This window comes from Myotis myotis, unplaced genomic scaffold (assembly GCF_014108235.1).
Source record: "Myotis myotis isolate mMyoMyo1 unplaced genomic scaffold, mMyoMyo1.p scaffold_m19_p_11, whole genome shotgun sequence".
Taxonomy (NCBI): Eukaryota; Metazoa; Chordata; class Mammalia; order Chiroptera; family Vespertilionidae; genus Myotis; species Myotis myotis.
The window spans coordinates 863,580-881,048 of NW_023416315.1; the positions used below are offsets into that span (position 1 = coordinate 863,580).

At 52.9% G+C, this 17,469-nt stretch overlaps 1 protein-coding gene across 1 annotated transcript; it reads right to left on the reverse strand.

The window, feature by feature from the left end:
* Nucleotides 1-1,093: 1,093 nt before the first annotated feature.
* On the reverse strand, nt 1,094-15,187 carry SUN3 (Sad1 and UNC84 domain containing 3). The gene is made up of 10 exons (XM_036327199.1): nt 14,811-15,187; nt 12,686-12,747; nt 10,673-10,773; nt 9,126-9,166; nt 8,072-8,243; nt 7,560-7,644; nt 6,390-6,505; nt 4,367-4,534; nt 3,252-3,344; nt 1,094-1,348 (listed from the first exon to the last, which is right to left on the reverse strand). The coding sequence occupies exons 1-10, from the start codon at nt 14,921-14,923 to the stop codon at nt 1,229-1,231; spliced, it is 1,071 nt and encodes a 356-aa protein (XP_036183092.1). The 5' UTR covers nt 14,924-15,187; the 3' UTR covers nt 1,094-1,228.
* Between the last annotated feature and the right edge of the window lie 2,282 nt (nt 15,188-17,469).

The window sequence follows — 17,469 nt, forward strand, 5'->3', positions numbered from 1 at the left end:
GACGGCCACTTGTTTTTTTAACTATATTTTTACTGATTTCAGAGAGAAGGGAGGCGGACAGAGAAACATCAATGATTAGAATCATGGATCGGCCGCCTCCTGCAGCCCCCGACAAGGGATGGAGCCCGCAACCTGTACCTGTGCCCTGAGCCGGAATCCAACCCTGACCTTCTGGTTCCTAGGCCGACGCTCAACCACTGAGCCACACCAGCCGGGCCTATTGCCACTTTTATTAAAATATCAAAAAAACAATGGTTCATTTGTAAAGGGTTAAATAAAATGCTCGGATGCATGCATCTGCTGCAGAGCAGGCAACTTTAGATCCCACTCAGCCACCCTGGATTATGGTTTAAAATTTAAAATTGGATTTTAAAGAACAGTGACATTAAGTGATGATTCTGCAATTTGTCTCCTGATGAATTTCACTGGGTCCTGTTAAAGTTCTTACAGCATAAGTAACAGAAACGATGTAGACTTTAAAAAGTAAAACAAGCCCCAGCTGGTTGGCTTACTCGCAGTGGTTCTCAACCTGTGGGTCGCCACCCTCTCACAGGGGTCGCCTAAGACCATCGGGAAACACAGATATAATTACATATTGTTTTTGTGATCAATCACTATGCTTTAATTATGTTCAATTTGTAACAATGAAATTGGGGGTCACCACAGCATGAGGAACTGTATTAAAGGGTCGTGGCATTAGGAAGGTTGAGAACCACTGGCTTAGAGGATGGAACATTGGTCTGTGGACTGAAGGGTTCGATTCCGGTCAAGGGCACGAACCTTAGTTGCAGGCTCATCCCCAGCCCTGGTTGGGGCGCATGTGAGAGGCAACCAATCGATGTGTCTCTCTCACATTGCAATGTTTCTCTCTGTCTCTCCCCCTTCATTCCACTCTCTAAAATTCTATGGAAAAAAATCAAAATAAAATTCAATGAAAAAGTATCCTCGGTTGAGGATTAACAAACAAACAAAAAAAGAAAGACCGTGAAATAATACATCTTTTTCTAGAAAAATTCATTTGTTAATGTTCCAACAACATGATTCATCCTCAAAAGCGAAACCATCACCAGGAGATTGAAACCACTTTCACAGTTTTTATTAGTAAAATTCATTCACTTTTTACGGGCAAGTGTGAACCCTCTATTTGATTTCTACACGTGCAGTAAGTCTAAGAAAGAAGAACACGAGTATTCCGGACCCATGGTCGTGGCCATGGGCACCAGACCCTCTACCCATGGCCCCCGGGGCGGCCGTGGACCCGGAATCTGTACAAACACGTGTACTTCGGATGTCCCCAGTTGCTGAGGATTCTAAGTTTCACACACAATAAGGGCTCAGACACTTCATGCTGGAAAAAAAGAAGAGAGAAAATTAATGGCTTATCAAGAAACCCATCTCAAAGGGTCCTAAGGAATTCGGTTGTAATGGGCAAGGAACTCTTTCCTGCCTTAAGTGCAATCACACAAGCTCTAACGCAGTGGTTCTCAACCTTCCTAATGCCGCGACCCTTTAATACAGTTCCTCATGCTGTGGTGACCCCCAATTTCATTGTTACAAATTGAACATAATTAAAGCATAGTGATTAATCACAAAAACAATATGTAATTATATCTGTGTTTTCCGATGGTCTTAGGCGACCCCTGTGAAAGGGTCGTTCGGCCCACAGGTTGAGAACCACTGCTCTAATGGATGAGAAGTGAGCCACTATGAATAAAGAGCTCCTAAGAGGACAAACGCAGGGCGAGGAGAAGACAAGGTGGCCTGGACAGCCACGGGCTCCCACTGCCATGGACACTGCCACTGCCACACCCCACAGAGCTGCCTGCTGGCCACCCCACGGTGGGAGGGAGACACACAGACACTCAATCAAATATGAAACTCCACAGGTACATTCATTTCTAACATTGCTTCTTCCCCATTGGCTGAGCAGTGTCCTAAAACCCTTATTTTAATGATGGAGGTGCCCTCTCCATCTCACTACTCCCTGGGGGTGATGAGAAGCAATGAGATTTTATTTCACACTAGAGGCCTGGTGCACAGAATTCATGCACCAGGGGCGGGGGTTCCCTCAGCCCGGCCTGTGCCCTCTCTCAGTCTGGGACCCCTTGGGGGATGTCCACCTGCCAGCTTAGGCCCGATCCCCAGCAGTTAGACATCTCTCTCGCAGTCTAGGGATCTTGCAGTCTGGAACCCCTCCCTCCTTACTGCCCGCCTGCAGCGGAGGTGGGAGGGGCTCCCACCACCACCACCGCTGCACTCGCCAGCTGTGAGCCTGGCTTCTGGCTGAGCAGTGTTCTCCCAGTGGGAGCACACTGACCACCAGGGGGAAGCTCCCGCATTGAGCATCTGCCCCTGGTGGCCAGTGCACATCATAGCGACCATTGTTCCACTGTTTGGTCAATTTGCATACTAGGGTTTTATTATATAGGAGGATGCCTTAACGACTTCAGGAGGGGTTACATGTTAACAGCTGCTGTTTTTCTTTCTTTTTTAAAATATATTTTATTGCCGAAACCGGTTTGGCTCAGTGGATAGAGCGTCGGCCTGCGGACTGAAAGGTCCCAGGTTCGATTCCGGTCAAGGGCATGTACCTGGGTTGCAGGCATATCCCCAGTAGGAGATGTGCAGGAGGCAGCTGATCGATGTTTCTCTCTCATCGATGTTTCTAACTCTCTATCTCTCTCCCTTCCTCTCTGTAAAAAATCAATAAAATATATTTAAAAAATAAAAATAAAATAAAATATATTTTATTGAAATCAGAGAGGAAGGGAGAAGAAAAGAGAGAGATAGACGCATCCATGATGAGAGAGAATCTTGGATTGGCTGCCTCCTGAATGCCTCGCACTAGGGATCTAGCCCACAACTCGGGCATGTGTCTTGGCCAGGAATCAGACCATGACCTCCTGGTCCAGAGGTCATCGCTCAACCACTGAGCCTTGCCGGCCAGCACAACAGCTGGTGTTTTTTCCCATTGAGTGAGGAAGTTTACCTGCCTTATCTGGTATCAAGTATTTATTCTCTCTCCCTCTGACTTCCTTTTTGCCTCCAACACATCACACAGAAGGTGAGACAGTGACTAACTAACCTAATAGCTTCAAGGGAACCAAACAGGGAAGGGAAGGGCTGAGCAGGTGAATATACATCTATATCTATCTATCTATCTATCTATCTATGAATGAAACCCTAAATGCACACCCCCACACTCCTCCCAGGGACAGAGCCACGAGCAACCTAATCCGGGCGCTCGTTACCTGCAGCTCAAATGTTTGCACGGTGGTTCCTGTTTTGTTATACACAAACCGACCGAGGGAAATCTCTTCTCCTTCACACTCTTTCGAGATGCCCTGTGAGGAAAGTGACAGAAAGGAGGCTGCAAGGAGCGGATTCTCCATCAAAGTCAACGGGGCAGCTGTGTGGTCAAGTGGCGCCCATTCTCCAGGTGCCTTGGGGTGCCAGGTGCCAGCAGCACTGTGCAAATAGCCAAATGCGTGGAATCAGCTCAAAGGTCCATCAAATGATGAATGGAAAAGTAAAATGCAACTTAAAAAGCAAAATATTGGCACGTTATATAACATAGGTGAGCCTTGAAAACACGGTACCAAGTGAAAGCAGCAATTTCACAAGAGACCACACAGGTGATTCCATTTATATGACCCGTCCAGAAGGCCGGTCTATGGAGACACAGTAGATTGGTGGCTGCCCAGGGCTGGGGGACGGAGGGAGTGGGTGGTGGGAGGTGGCAGCTAAGAGGTACAGGGTTTCTTTGTGGAATAACAAAAGTACGGTCAAATGGATGATGGTGATGGATACATAGATCTGTGCGTATACCAAAGCCACTGACGTGTACATTTTAAATGGATGAATGACGTGCGTGTGAATTATGTCTCCGTAATTAAGACACAAACAATGAGGCTGGGAAGCCATGGAAGGGAGCTGGTCATTTCCCATCGGAGAACCTCAGTAGACAATAACCAAACCCGAAAAGTCAAGAAATTAGTAAAAGCAAATACGAAGGCGACAGGAACCTAAATCATTATTTTCAGCTAAAACAGTTCAAGTGGAAGCTTCCAGAGAGTAAAAGTCGGGGGCAGAAGTGGGACAAGGACAAACCGTGTTTTGTTATAAACACGTGGAAATGTCGATGTTTTCATGCTACATGTCTGAGTCTGATGGAGTAAAATTAGGTGCTAGCAATCACCTGGTCCGACCCGCTCGCTGCGTAGACGGCAAAGTGGAGCCTGGGATACGCGGGACTTGGTCCCGGTGATACAAACGGTCCGCTGCACAGCTCAGACCCAGCTCCCCCTTCCTGGCCCACCGCCCTCTCCCCTACCCTCTCTGAACGGAGATTCAGGGGGATTCTCACGTGGACAGAAAACTCCTTGGGGGCGCTGGAGATGCTTCCCGAGGGAGACACCCTCTCGGAGATGTGCTCCATGGTCACCGAGGTGGGGACGATCTTGCCGGCGAGCTTGATCAGGGCGTGGCCCTGAGAACCTGGGAAGGCCCAGCACCTTCCAGGGTGAACATCCGGCTGGAAAGAAGACAGAGCTCAGCTCTTACCTGGTTACAGAAATCCACCCACAATATTGGCCGGCTGGTCGCTACTGGCCACAGGTCTCGCTTACACCTACACTCTAAAGCAGCGGTCGCCAACCAGTGGTGCGCGGACTGCTGGTGGTCCCTGAGGCCCAAAAGGCTGGCGACCACAGTTCTAAAGGCCCTGCCTGGGATGCGTGTCAAACAGGAGAACTTCAGACACCTATAGGGTTGGTTATCCTTCCAGCTCACGTTCTACTTATATCTGTTAGAGCCCTTTGTTATGTGAGAATCTTTTCTTTCAGTGCTCTAACTGGACTAGAAGCTACTAGAAGGCAGTTAGTTGGTAGAGTGGTGATGGGGTGCTGGGGTGCTGAGGGTGGAGAAGGTATTGATGGTGGTGGTAGTGATCACTGTGATGGCGATGGAGGTGATGGTGATCATGGTTATGGAGGTGATGGTGGTTATGGAGGTGATGACGGTAGTGGTGGTGGTGATGGTGGTGGTGGTGGTGGTGGTGGTGGTGGTGGTGGTAGTGGTGGTGGTGGTGGTGGCGGCGAATGTGGTGGTGGTGGTGGTGATGGTGGTGGAGAGGGTGGTGGTGATGATGGTAATGGTGATGGTGGTGGAGAGGGTGGTGGTAGTGATAGTGATGGTGGAGAGGGTGGTGGTAGTGATGGTGGTGGTGGAGAGGGTGGTGGTGATAGTGATGGTGATGAGGGTGGTGGTAGTGATGGTGTTGAGGGTGGTGGTAGTGGTGGTGGTGATGGTGGCGGTGGTGGTGAGGGTGGTGGTGGTGGTGATGGTGGTGGTGGTGGTGGTAATGGTGGTAGTGGTGGCGGTAGGGGTGGTAGTGGTGGCGGTGGTGGTGGTGGTGGTGGTGGTGATGGTGGTGGTGGTGGTGAGGGTGGTGGTGGTGATGGTGGTGGTGGTGATGGTGATGGTGATGGTGGTGGTGGTGGTGGTGGTGGTGATGGAGATGTTAATGGTGGTGATAGTGAGAATGGTGCTGGTCCTGGTGTTCAGGGAAATAAAAGATGTACCATTTCCTAGCTCTAGACCAGTGGTTCTCAACCTTGGCTGCACATTAGAACCACCTGGGAATCTTTTTAAAATCCTGATTTCTGGGCCTCATCCTCCGGGAATTCTGTTTCTGTGTCACTCATGTTGTGGCCTCACCCCATAACAAAGAAACAGAATTTCTGGAGGATGAGGCCCAGAAATCAGGATTTTAAAAAGATTCCCAGGTGATTCTGGTGTGCAGCCGAGGTCGAGAACCACTGGTCTAGACTGTCTCTGGGGTGAGATTCACAGGTTTGCCTGAAGGTGTTTAGAAATTGGAAACCATCTTCAGGTGTGTAAGCTCGAGTAGGAGAGCTCTGCCACCTGTTGCTGTCTAGTGCCTTTCGAAGTGAAGTTCGTGGGCATTTTATCTGGAACTTTCCCCTGTTGTATTGGACTTGCTAACAATGTGCTGGCTGAAAGCATGTGGCTCAGCACAGGCACTCGGGGCACGGACCCCCAACACCTGTGAGCTGGGACGGAATGTGTTGATGGAAAGGGGGCCACGGAGCCACGTAAAGATGCGGACTGTGTCTGTCCTGTGTGAGACGTTCATCATCTAATTTACCGACCTTCAAATAATACATTAGTAATTAATCAATCACAGTTTCCTGACCATAAAATAAGGACGAACTCGTGTGACCTGATGACTATGAATACTCAAGGAGGTAGGTTCAGGTCCTGTGACACGTTCAGAGTTGCTCCCATTTTAGACATTAATGTTTTAAGGATAAAAATATGAACAAAATTCTAAACTAGAAACAGGCTGCTCGCCGTCTAGCCCTCACCTGGAGGATGCTCTCTGGGGGCATTTCGTAATTTAAGAACCCGATCCCGTGCCAGTACAGCTTTGCTTTGTCGCTTTTATAACTTTCCGAGGTCCCAGCTTCAATGATGGAGGCCCCTAAAATGACCACATAGTTTTTCAAGTAAAAAGTTAAAAAACGCAAAACACCTTGTGTGGGTTTCACTGATGTTGTTGGAAAAGGAGGGCTGGGCCGTGTGTGCTGAGCAGTTGCACAGCATTTTGGAAACGCTGTTGTGATCAAACACGGACCCTGAGGCCACTGCTTTAGAGACGGGACTGTGGTGGGCAGCTGTTCCCAGAGGCACAGGGACCCCTTTTAACCACTCACGTGACAGGGGAGGTTTTAGGCCTAAGTATTTTATGTGTGTGTGTGTGTGTGTGTGTGTGTGTGTGTGTTTTAATAACTGTTGTGAATAGTACTGTTTTTTTCTTTTTAAACATATTTTTTACTGTTGCTAGTATTACAGTATTGCCCATCCCCACCTTTACCCCCCCCCTCCCAATAGTACTGTTTTAAATTTTTCTTTTTCTAATCTTTTATGACTAATATCTGAAAACTGTATATATAGGATTTAACTTAACCTCACTGATTAGTTCTAGATTTTTTTGGTGATTTTAGTGCAAAAGTGTAAAGGGCTCTACTGCCTGTGACGTGAACCTAATGGCTGCCCCTGAGGCGCTGGGAACGCAGCTTTCTCTGTGGTCTTTTCCACGCTAACGAAGCGACTCCGTGTTTGCTCTGAGACTTGCACCAACTCGGAGCAAACAACAACCATTTCTATTCTCCTTTTCTGTCTGGATGTGTTCATTTCTCTCCCTCCCACATGACCAGATAGATACATGTTCTCCTAATAAGGAAATATAGAGAGTCCTGCTGGTGTGGCTCAGTGGTTGAGCGTCGACCTATGAACCAGGAGGTCAGGGTTTGATTCCCAGTCAGGGCACATGCCCAGGTTGTGGGCTCAACATCCAGTAGCGGGTGTGCAGGAGGCAGCTGATCCATGATTCTCTCTCATCATTGATGTTTCTCTCTCTCTCCCTCTCCCTTCCTCTTGGAAAAAAAATAACAAAATATTAAAAAAGAAAGAAAGAAACAGAGAGAAATATACAGAACAGAGACACTATTGAAGCGTTTTCCCTCCTCACTCACCTGCCGACTTCAGGGCATAATCCGCCCTCTGGACTTGGTCTTCTCTCAGCTTCTTAAGCACATAGTTTACCAACTTCGACATTTCCTGCACAAATTTAAAAACCATGTTCTGTTAAGTCCCTGCCGACTGCTGAAGTCTGGACTGTGTGCGCTGTGCCTGCAGACCCCAGGCCCCTCACCTGCAGAACAATAATAATAATAGTGAGAGTGTTTACCAGCCGCAGGTGGGCGGGCCCTGCAGTCTCACCTGCACAGCTTGGCGGGCTCAGCGCGTCCCAGGGAGCTGAGCTGTGCTCCCCCCTCCCCGCCCCAGGTCACAGAGCACGTCAGACCTCCAGCCCCTCCAAGGCCCTCATGACCACCCAGCGAGATGGCACTGCCTGTGCGACCTGTTGGGTCCCCTCCTTCACCACCGTCTCTGCTCGCTAACGAAGACTGGAACGTTCTATAGCCATTTAGGAGGAAGTTAGTGACAGAAAGTGCGTGGTTGCTCATGATAGAAATTCACTCACCTTGTCCGTGACCTCCGCCTGGCCCTGGGCCTCCATGGGGTCGCCATCGGGGCTCCCGCTGTAATTGTGCAGACTGGCCCGTGTGTCTCTCAGCAACGCCTTCAGAACTTCGATTTGTTCCATTAAAAGTAGAATTTCACGCAAGTTGCTTTCCAAAGTCTGGCTCTCCTTCCTGTGAATGGAGACCCCCCAACCCCCATGTGAGAAGAGGGAGAGACTGGCTTCCGGTGGGTGCTGTGCTCCGGGGCAAAGAGCAGAAAGATAAACCTGAGGGCAGGGAGCCCAGGGGGCACCGCATCTCAGCACTCCTGCAAAGTGAGGACTCGGGGAGGCAGTCCTGAGGGTGCGAGGGCCCCGGGTGGGCTCGGCCAACCTCAGGGTTCCTGTCTCTCCGGAGCCCTGTTGCCCTGACCTGAGGCTGGTGACTCGCCCACACCCACCCCTCCCACCGACAGGAGCACCGGCCTGGAGTGTGGCACAGAGCAGCCTGGGGGGCCTCAGACCAGCCTCAGGCGAGGGGTGGAGGAGGGCCCAGCCCGGGGCCAGATTTTCCCTTAGCAAAGGGGTTCTGCTACCTTTACCGTCTGAAAATTCCTGGTCATGTCAAGCCCATAGGTATTTCTCTTATGGAGAAAAGGTAAACACAAATCTCCTATTGCTTTTCCAATTTGTAGAACAACGCATGTTCCCAATTTGGAAAATGCAAAACCTTTGGAGAGATAAGCACTGTGGCACTTTAGTGCGTGTGCAAGTGTCATTCTATACAACAGAATGGAGACCATCGTTACAATTTTGTGTCCCAGGCACCTCCCCAATCATTGTCTGTTTCAGATATTCCCGTGGCTCCCTGGGGCTGGGTGGGCTGTCACTTATTCCCCCACGGCCGGGTTCCTTATCTTTCCACTGTCTGAATCGTAAATGATACTGAAGGCACCTCCGTTGTGAAACAATTATCTACAGAAGCAGAAATGACGATCGTTTTCTAATTTTACAAAAACACGTCAGTATTGGGAGCCACAGTGGACAGGCCCACATGTCTGAGCGCCTCACTCACTTGAAGAGTTCCCGCTGCTCCTTGGGCATCTGACGTTGGGCCTGGAAAAAGAAAGCATCTGAATCCCGCCTGTTCCTCCCAAAACCCCAAGGATTGCTCTTTGTTGGTTGGTTGGTTGGTTAATCCTCACCCAAGGATATTTTTTCCATTGATTGTTAGAGAGAGTGGCAGGCAGAGAGGGGGAGAGGGGGAGAAACATGTGAGAGAGAGACATCGATTGGTTGCCTCCCACTCAGGCCTGACTGGAGCCTGGGAATCAAACCCGCAACCCTGCGCTCTACTACTGAGCCACACTGGCCAGACCCGATACCTCAAGTTAAACCAGATCACTTCTGGGAATCTAGCCGTGGCAGGGCTGCCCCTGGGGAAATGATGGCTGCTCCAGGCAGGGTTTCGCTGCCAACCAATGCCCTGCTGGCAGCAAGTGCTTTGTGATCATGGGTCCTCAGCTCCTCGTTGGCCGTGACCGTGATGATGTGGTGGCTGAGGCCGCGCCCTGTGTGACAGCAGGCTGTGTCCTCCACATACGCTGCCCACAGCTCAGACCGCGGGCCGGGCTCTGAACGTCTGGTGTGAATTTCGGGTCCAGAGCAGACAGCATGCTGCGCTCACACGCGTGGTGTCCCCAGTCGTCCTGAGCCGGCCTCCTCGCCCACACGTGCGTTTAGTGGTCTTCTCACTAAGGGGTCACTAAGGGGTCACTTTGAGGTCAGTGAGCAGGCACCCACTGTGCGTCCAGCCCTCCGGTGCCACGTTGTAGCCGTGGCACACGGGGAGGTGGAAGCCGGCTGTGGAAGCGGCATGAAGTCACGGCGATGCCGGCTCAAGGGTCACCTGGAGACGGTGACTGTTCTCTTAGGAACTGATCCCAAGTGAACAATCGAGGATGGTGGAAAGACTGAGCCCAGTGGCGTTTATGTTTATAATGTTGGAAAATTGCAAACAATCCAACGTGTGGAAGTCTGTGTTGAACGCATTGTTTCTGTTTGTTTGTATTTGCTAATCCCCACACGAGGGTATTTTCCCATTGGCTTTTAGAGACAGTGGGAGGGAGGGGGTGAGGAGGAGAGAGACATCGACACGAGAGACACACATCTACTGGTTGCTTACTGCATGCACCCCAACAGGGCCAGGGATTGAACCTGTAACCCAGGTACTTGACCTTGACAGGGAATCAAACCCATGACCCACCAGTGTGCAGGACAATACTCTAACCATTGAGCAACACTAGTCAGAGCTGAGTACATGATTTATGGTGTTCTTAGTCAGCCATAAAACGCTGTTATGCATCGTTGAAGAGATTATAGAAAGAGCCACCATCAGCCTCTGGGCGGGTTGGGGGTGGGGGGCGGGCACAGAGCTCAGGAGTGAAGGCCAGAGGGACCCCTCCTCCTGAGAGCCACTGCCTGGGGGGAACCACTGAACAGACTCTGGTCCCGCTTTATCTCCACGAGATGCCACGTGCAAACACGGAGGACCTCGCACCTACACTCGCCCTGTAGCAATCCAGCCTCAGTGAGCGACTCCCATGATCTAGCCAGCATCACCTGGTAGTTGGAGAGCCGGGAGCCGTATTCCGCGATCACAGTGTAGAGCCGCCGGGGCTTCTGGGTGGAGTGTCCTCTCGGCCACACGTGGCTCCGGAACCCTGTGCGGGAAGACCGGTCGGTGGGTGGGGGCGGGGGGGGGGGTGCCAGGAACACGGCGCGGCGCTTTACACGCATCAGCAGGGCTCTCTCCGCTCGGAGGAGCACAGACCCTTGGGCGACGGACAACACAAGGTGCTGAAAACCTGGTCCCCCCTCCCAGCCAGCCAAGCGGACCAGGATCGACGCTCTGGGAATTCTGATGTCAAATCCAAACGCCACAGCGCACCCAGGGCTGAGGGAAAGGGCAGGCCCTGTGGGGAGGATGACAGCCTTTCTGCTCGCCTGCCTGCCTCCTCCCACAGCCACGGGGAGGCGGGGCCCCGGGTTCAGCTGCTGGTGTCAGCAGGCGACACTGACCTTGTTCTGTTTTGTTTTAAATATATTTTGATTGATGTCAGAGAGGAAGGGAGAGGGAGAGAGAGAGAGAACCATCAATGATGAGAGAGAATCATGGATGGGCTGCCTCCTGCACGCCCCACACTGGGGATCAAGCCCGCAACCCGGGCACGTGCCCTGCCAGGGAATCAAACCCTGACCTCCCGGTTCATAGGTCGACACTCAACCACTGAGCCACACCGGCCAGGCCAGACCTTGTTCTTAAACGGCGGTGACTGAGCTGGGAGCTGGCAGTGCCCCCTGGCCAGCTGGTTAGAGGCTGGCCTTTGGTTTCCCCGCTCCCTTGGGCCAGAATGGCTTTCTGGGAGGCCGCAATGTCTGTTGAAAGATTTCGAGTCATAAACTGGCTATGCCCACCCAGGCAGGGGACAGAGAATGAGGGAGTGGCAGACAGACAGGAAAGCTTGGAGGGAGGAGGCAGAGGGCGTGAGAAGGAAAAGGGGTGCCATGCGCATGCTCAGAAAAGACCCCAGAGACCCCTGTGCTTGCAGTCCCAGCAAACAGCACCTCGAGTGCTGCCCAGTTATCGGGTGGCATTTCCTGGCAGTAACTGGGTGGAAGCCTTGGTTTCCATGGGCATCCTCTCTTCCCGTGGTCCATAAATTGAAGAGCAATTTCCCAGTGTATGGGGGTGAGGGTGGGGTGCGGATGAAGTGGGGGTGGAGGTGGGGGGTGCGATACAGACACTCAGAAAACTGCTCGCCGACCGTTCACGGCCATTTTGTCCAAAATCCTGTGATGAGTGATAGTCTTTGCGGAGTCACTCAGAGTTAGAAAAGGTCAATGGTATGTGTCTGCAATAAAAATGTCAAGTTTTAATGTTAAAGCAATTTCTGTTTTTAAACCATGATCTTAAGAGAAAAAAAAAGTGCTTTCTAAGTTTTCAATAAAGAAGTCTGCTTTGCTCTAGCCCAGTGGTTCTCAACCTTCCTGATGCCGCGACCCTTTAATACAGTTCCTCATGTTATGACCCCCAACCATAAAATTATTTTCGTTGCTACTTCATCACTGTAATTTTGCTACTGTTATGAATCGTAATGTAATTATATATGTGCTTTCTGATGGTCTTAGGAAACCCCTGTGAAAGGGTCGTTCGACCCCCAAAGGGGTCGCGACCCACAGGTTGAGAACTGCTGCCCTAGCCGGTTTAGCTCAGTGTATAGAGCGTTGGCCTGCAGATTGAAGGGTACGGGTTCAATTCCCGTCAAGGGCACATACCTGGGTTGCGGGATCGATCCCCAGTAGGGGGTGTGCAGGAGGTAGCCGATCAATGATTCTCCCTCATCATTGATGTTTCTCTCTCCCTTCCTCTCCGAAACTGATAAAGATATATATAAAAAGAAAAGAGAAGAAAAAACCCCCTGCTTTCACAATTAAAAATAATTTTTAAAAAAAGCTTCAGACGTGTGCAGCCACTTCCGGCGATTTCCGTGTCATTTACGTGGTCCTCCCGCCGTGGTCTCCTCACACAGACGCCCTGAAGTGGCCTGAGGACCATGGCTTAGGGAGGCTTACCGACGAGGAGGAGAGTCAGTGCCAGCACCACACTCAGGACAACCTTCCACGACCGCGTCAGCCTGGAAAGAATAAACACAGCGGGAGGAATTCCACAGGGTCCCTAGGACGCGTCCATCGAACCCTCCCCCAAGTCAGCAGAGGCGCTTGTGGGGCTGCCTTTGTGACTTAATGCCTAATCCACTGTCTTTGGAATTGAGAGAAAATCCTTTCCAGGATGGTATCCAATGGCACCATATCCACCAAGATTCATGAAGTTTCTTTTTTAAAAAAAAAATTTTTTTTATCGATTTTAGAGAGGAAGGAGAGGGAGAGAGAGAATGAAACATCAATGATGAGCGAGAATCACTGATCAGCTGCCTCCTGCACACCCCACACTGGGGATCAAGCCCACAACCTGGGCCTGTGCCCTGACAGGGAATAGACCGTGACCTCCTGGCTCATAGGTCAACGCTCAACCCCTGAGCCACCGAGGCTGGGCCCAGGCTCACTAAGTGTCGGTGTAAACCCTGGTGCAGGCGGGGCCTTGCAAAGCCACCTGTGCCTGGCCCCACCTGGGGGACTCGGCCTCCCTCCCTGCGTGGGGACTCCCACACTTGCTCTCACAGCAACTTGGTAGCACTCCCTCCTCTTACTTCATGGGCGCTTCTGGCAGGGGCTTCGTGCGTGTGTGGGGGGGCCGGGGGGGATGATTACTTTGGCCTTCCCAGCAGCAGAACAGCGCGGGCAGGGAGAGGGGCTGGGGGTGGGGGAGGCACAGGGCCTCCCTGCTGCCTGCTGGCAGGTGGTTGCACACCTGTTCTAAGGAGACGAACCACAGCTGTGGGCTCAAGCTGTGGCCTTTACCACGGTGCGGTCAGGTCCCCTGCAGGGGCGTGGGAAAGAAGCCCCCGTGTCCGGAGTCCCCGCTGAGCCCCGCAGACCGCAGGCCGCGCACGGTGAGGGGTGAGGAGGCGGCGTGTGAGCGGTCAGAGGCCCTCTCAGCAGTCTTGCTTCCTGTCGGTCTCCGGTGTGCGGCACAGCGGTTAGAAAACCACCGCTCAGAGCGGCCCCTGCTGCTTCCCCCACCGGCCACACCGTCACCCCGTGCCGGGACCGCGCCCCCCACCGGCCACACCGTCACCCCGTGCCGGGACCGCGCCCCCCACCGGCCCACACCGTCATCCCGTGCCGGGACCGCGCCCCCCACCGGCCCACACCGTCACCTTGGGCCTGGGACTGTGCCCCCCACCGGCCACACCGTCACCTTGGGCCTGGGACTGTGCCCCCCACCGGCCACACCGTCACCCCGTGCCGGGACCGCGCCCCCCACCGGCCCACACCCTCACCTTGGGCCTGGGACTGTGCCCCCCCCCGGCCACACCGTCACCCCGTGCCGGGACCGCGCCCCCCACCGGCCACACCGTCACCCCGTGCCAGGACCGCGCCCCCCACCGGCCACACCATCACCTTGGGCCTGGGACTGTGCCCCCCACCGGCCACACCGTCACCTCGTGCCGGGACCGTGCCCTGGGCTGCAGGCTGCGTCGCGGCTCTCCTGCCTCCCCAGGTGTCCTGCTTCATCCCTCCACCTTCTCGTGCAGCCCCACCCGCTCCCTCTGACGGCTTCCGTCTGTGCTGTCTGTGAGTCTGTTTCTAGTCTGTTCACAAGGCGCTGGTCCTGCTCTTGTGCTAGTGACATAGCCAGTCAGCGAAGGAGAGGAGGTTCCTTCTCTTAAGCAGGGGCTTCTCCTCCGTGGCCCCGTCCCAGCCGCCGGATTCACCCGGACGTCTGGCCTAGGCCGGTGGTCGGCAAACTCATCAGTCCACAGAGCCAAATAGCAACAGGACAACGACTGGAATTTCTTCTGAGAGCCACATTTTTTAAACTTAAACTCTATAGGGAGGTACACTGTTATTAACTTAATCAGGGTGCTCCTAAGGCTTAGGAAGAGCCGCACTCAAGGGGCCAAAGAGCCACCTGTGGCTCGCGAGCCGGTTTGCCGGCCACGGGGACTCAAGGCCGCCACAGCGGGGTCTGTGGTCCCGAGGAGCTGTGAGAGCAAACGGAAAAGGAGAAAAGCTCCTACTGGGCTACTGCCCAGGAGCGCCGATCCGACGGGACGCGTTCTGCAAAGCGACGCACCTGCTGCGGGCGGCGGGGCCCTCGCGCCCCTGGACCAAAGCCTGGATGCTGTCGCTGCCACTGCTGCTGGCCTCTCCCGCCAGGCCCTGCGCGGGCTCCGTCCTCCCGCTCATCCCGGGGACCGGGGCCGGCAGGAAGAGCGTCCACCTGCTTCCCGTCTTTATCGCGTGGAAGCCAGGAGGCTGCGCATGGTGGCTGGGCTGGCTCGCTGTCTTGCTTCCCAGTGTTTCTCCGCTGAGGGGGAAACTGGAGTGAGCGGGTCTGAGTGCCGGGCCCTCTGTTGTGTCACCCTCTGTGATGCGTCACAATGGCTGCCAGGGTGCAGGCCTCTCTCCTCTCTGTCACGCCCCGATGCCCTTGACGGGGGTTTATAGCAGCACCTGCCCACCCTGCCACGGACTGTGAAGGCCCCAGAACCTAACGGGGTACAAGGGTGAAAGAAATAGGATTTTTATCATTTCTCTTCCTGCCCAGCCAGGGTGGCTCAGTGGTTGAGCGTCGACTATGAACCAGGAGGTCACAGTTCAAATCCTGGTCAGGGCACAGGCTGATCCATGATTCTCTCTCATCATTGATGTTTCTCTCTCTCCCTCTCCCTTCCTCTCTGAAATCTATAAAAATATATTAACAATCTTATATAATAAAGAGGTAATATGCAAATTAACCATCACACCCTCACAAGATGGCTGTCTATGACCAGCCTGTTAGGCAGTTTAGTGAGGGATGACCAAACGACTGAACAGCAGGCTGTGTGGGGTGACCAGGCCAGCAGGGGAGCCATGAGGGGCGACCAGGCCAGCAGGGGGGCAGTTGGAGGTGACCAGGCTAGCAGGGGGGCAGTAACAGGTGACCAGGCTGGCAGGGAGGGCAGTTAGCGGTGACCAGGCCAGTGGGGGGCTACAATTGGGGGCAACCAGGCCAGCAGGGGGGGGCGCGGGCAGTTAGGAGCGACCAGGACAACAGGGAGGGGGCAGTTGGGGGCAACCTGGCCAACACACAGAGACAGTGAGGGGCGATCAGGCTGGTGTGGGGGGCAGTTAGAGGCGACCAGGCAGGCAGGCAGGTGAGCGATTAGGAGCCAGCAGTCCAGGATTGTGAGAGGGATGTCTGACTACTGGTTTAGGCCTGATCCCCAGGTTACAGGTTCAATTTCCCAGTCAGGTCATACCTAGATTGTGGGTTTGATCTCTGGTCGAGGTGCATGAGGAGGCAATCTATTGATGCTTCTCACATTGATGGTTCTCTGTCCCCAGGATCAGGCCTAAACCAGAAGTTGGACATCCCCCAAGGGGTCCTGGATTGGAGAGGGTGCAGGCTGGGCTGAGGGGAACCCTCCTGCCCGTGCATGAATTTCGTGCACCAGGCCTCTAGTAAGAAATAAAAAAAACTCCGTCTGGAAACCATTCGCTTCCTGGTGAGCACTGTCTTCCCGTGGCGGGGTCCTAGGCAGCCTGGGGTGTCGGGTGGCAGGCTGGCTCCGAGGGGGGGTCTCCCACTTTCACTGCCACTCCTGCCCCTCGTGTTTATCGGCTCCCGTGGCTCCCGGGCCTCTTACATTTCCTGTAGACGGTGTGGGTGGGACATAAAGAAACCCCACCCGCTCTGGGCCTCGTTTTCCCAATGAGGCTGAAAACCAAAAAGGCTACATGATACTGACACCCATAACCATTTCTCCAAAGGGCAGCTTGTCCTTCATTTATGTTCGATTACCTTCAAAGAGAAAACACCACGCTTCCAAGCCCCTTGGGTTTGTGAGAGCCGGGTCTAAGGAGTGTGGCTCGGTGGTTGAGTGTCGACCTACGAACCAGGAGGTCAGGGTTTGATTCCCGGTCAGGGCACATGCTTGGGTTGCGGGCTCCGTGCCCAGTGGGGGAAGGAGTGTGCCTGGGTGATGGCCTCTCGGCTGCTTGGGGTTGGCGTGTGTCACGGGGTGAGCAGAGCAGAAAGTGACGGTGAGTCCTGGGGGTTTACATAAATCTGAGTCCGTCAACAACAGGGCAAAGGGGAGAGACTAGGCCGCAGGGAGGGTCGAGGGCTCTGAAAAATCGAAATTTTACTCAAAAACATTTTTTCTCAAAATAGTCACAAACAGGAGACATCCACATAAGATATACTTACAATAACGTCTCTATAGATCAACATCTTGTAGCTATATCAGATATTCTAAAATATACACTATATATAGACATCTACCTGTAGATAGGCGTATAAGACATTTCTATTTATAATATATTTTATCAAAACATCTATAAATAAAACTGAATAAAATTGTGCACAAAGTGAGGTCAGACATGAGGAGACGTTGGGTCCTTCCAAACGCGGAGAAGTGTTACATGACAGAAGGACCACCTGTGGCAAATGCAGGCACTGAAGACACGGAGCTGTTCTCATTCTAAACAGGTGGTTCTCGCTCCCCTGCCCGTTGGCCGGCACCTTCCCTGGAGTCCAGAGCAGTGGTTCTCAACCTGGGCTGCACATTAGCATCACCTGGGAATCTTTTTAAAATCCTGATTTCTGGGCCTCATCCTCCGGAAATTCTGTTTCTTTGTTACTCATGTTGTGGCCTCACCCCATAACAAAGAAACAGCATTTCCGGAGGATGAGGCCCAGAAATCAGGATTTTAAAAAGATTCCCAGGTGGTTCTAATGTGCAGCCCAG

Coding starts and splice junctions, on each gene's coding strand:
- SUN3 (XM_036327199.1), bottom strand. CDS start 14,923: ATGAGCGGGAGGACGGAGCCCGCGCAGGGCCTGGCGGGAGAGGCCAGC. Junction 4,535..6,389: donor CCCCAGAGAGCATCCTCCAG/GTGAGGGCTAGA, acceptor TCTTCTTTCCAG/CCGGATGTTCACCCTGGAAG. Junction 1,349..3,251: donor TGCAAACATTTGAGCTGCAG/GTAACGAGCGCC, acceptor CTTTTTTTCCAG/CATGAAGTGTCTGAGCCCTT.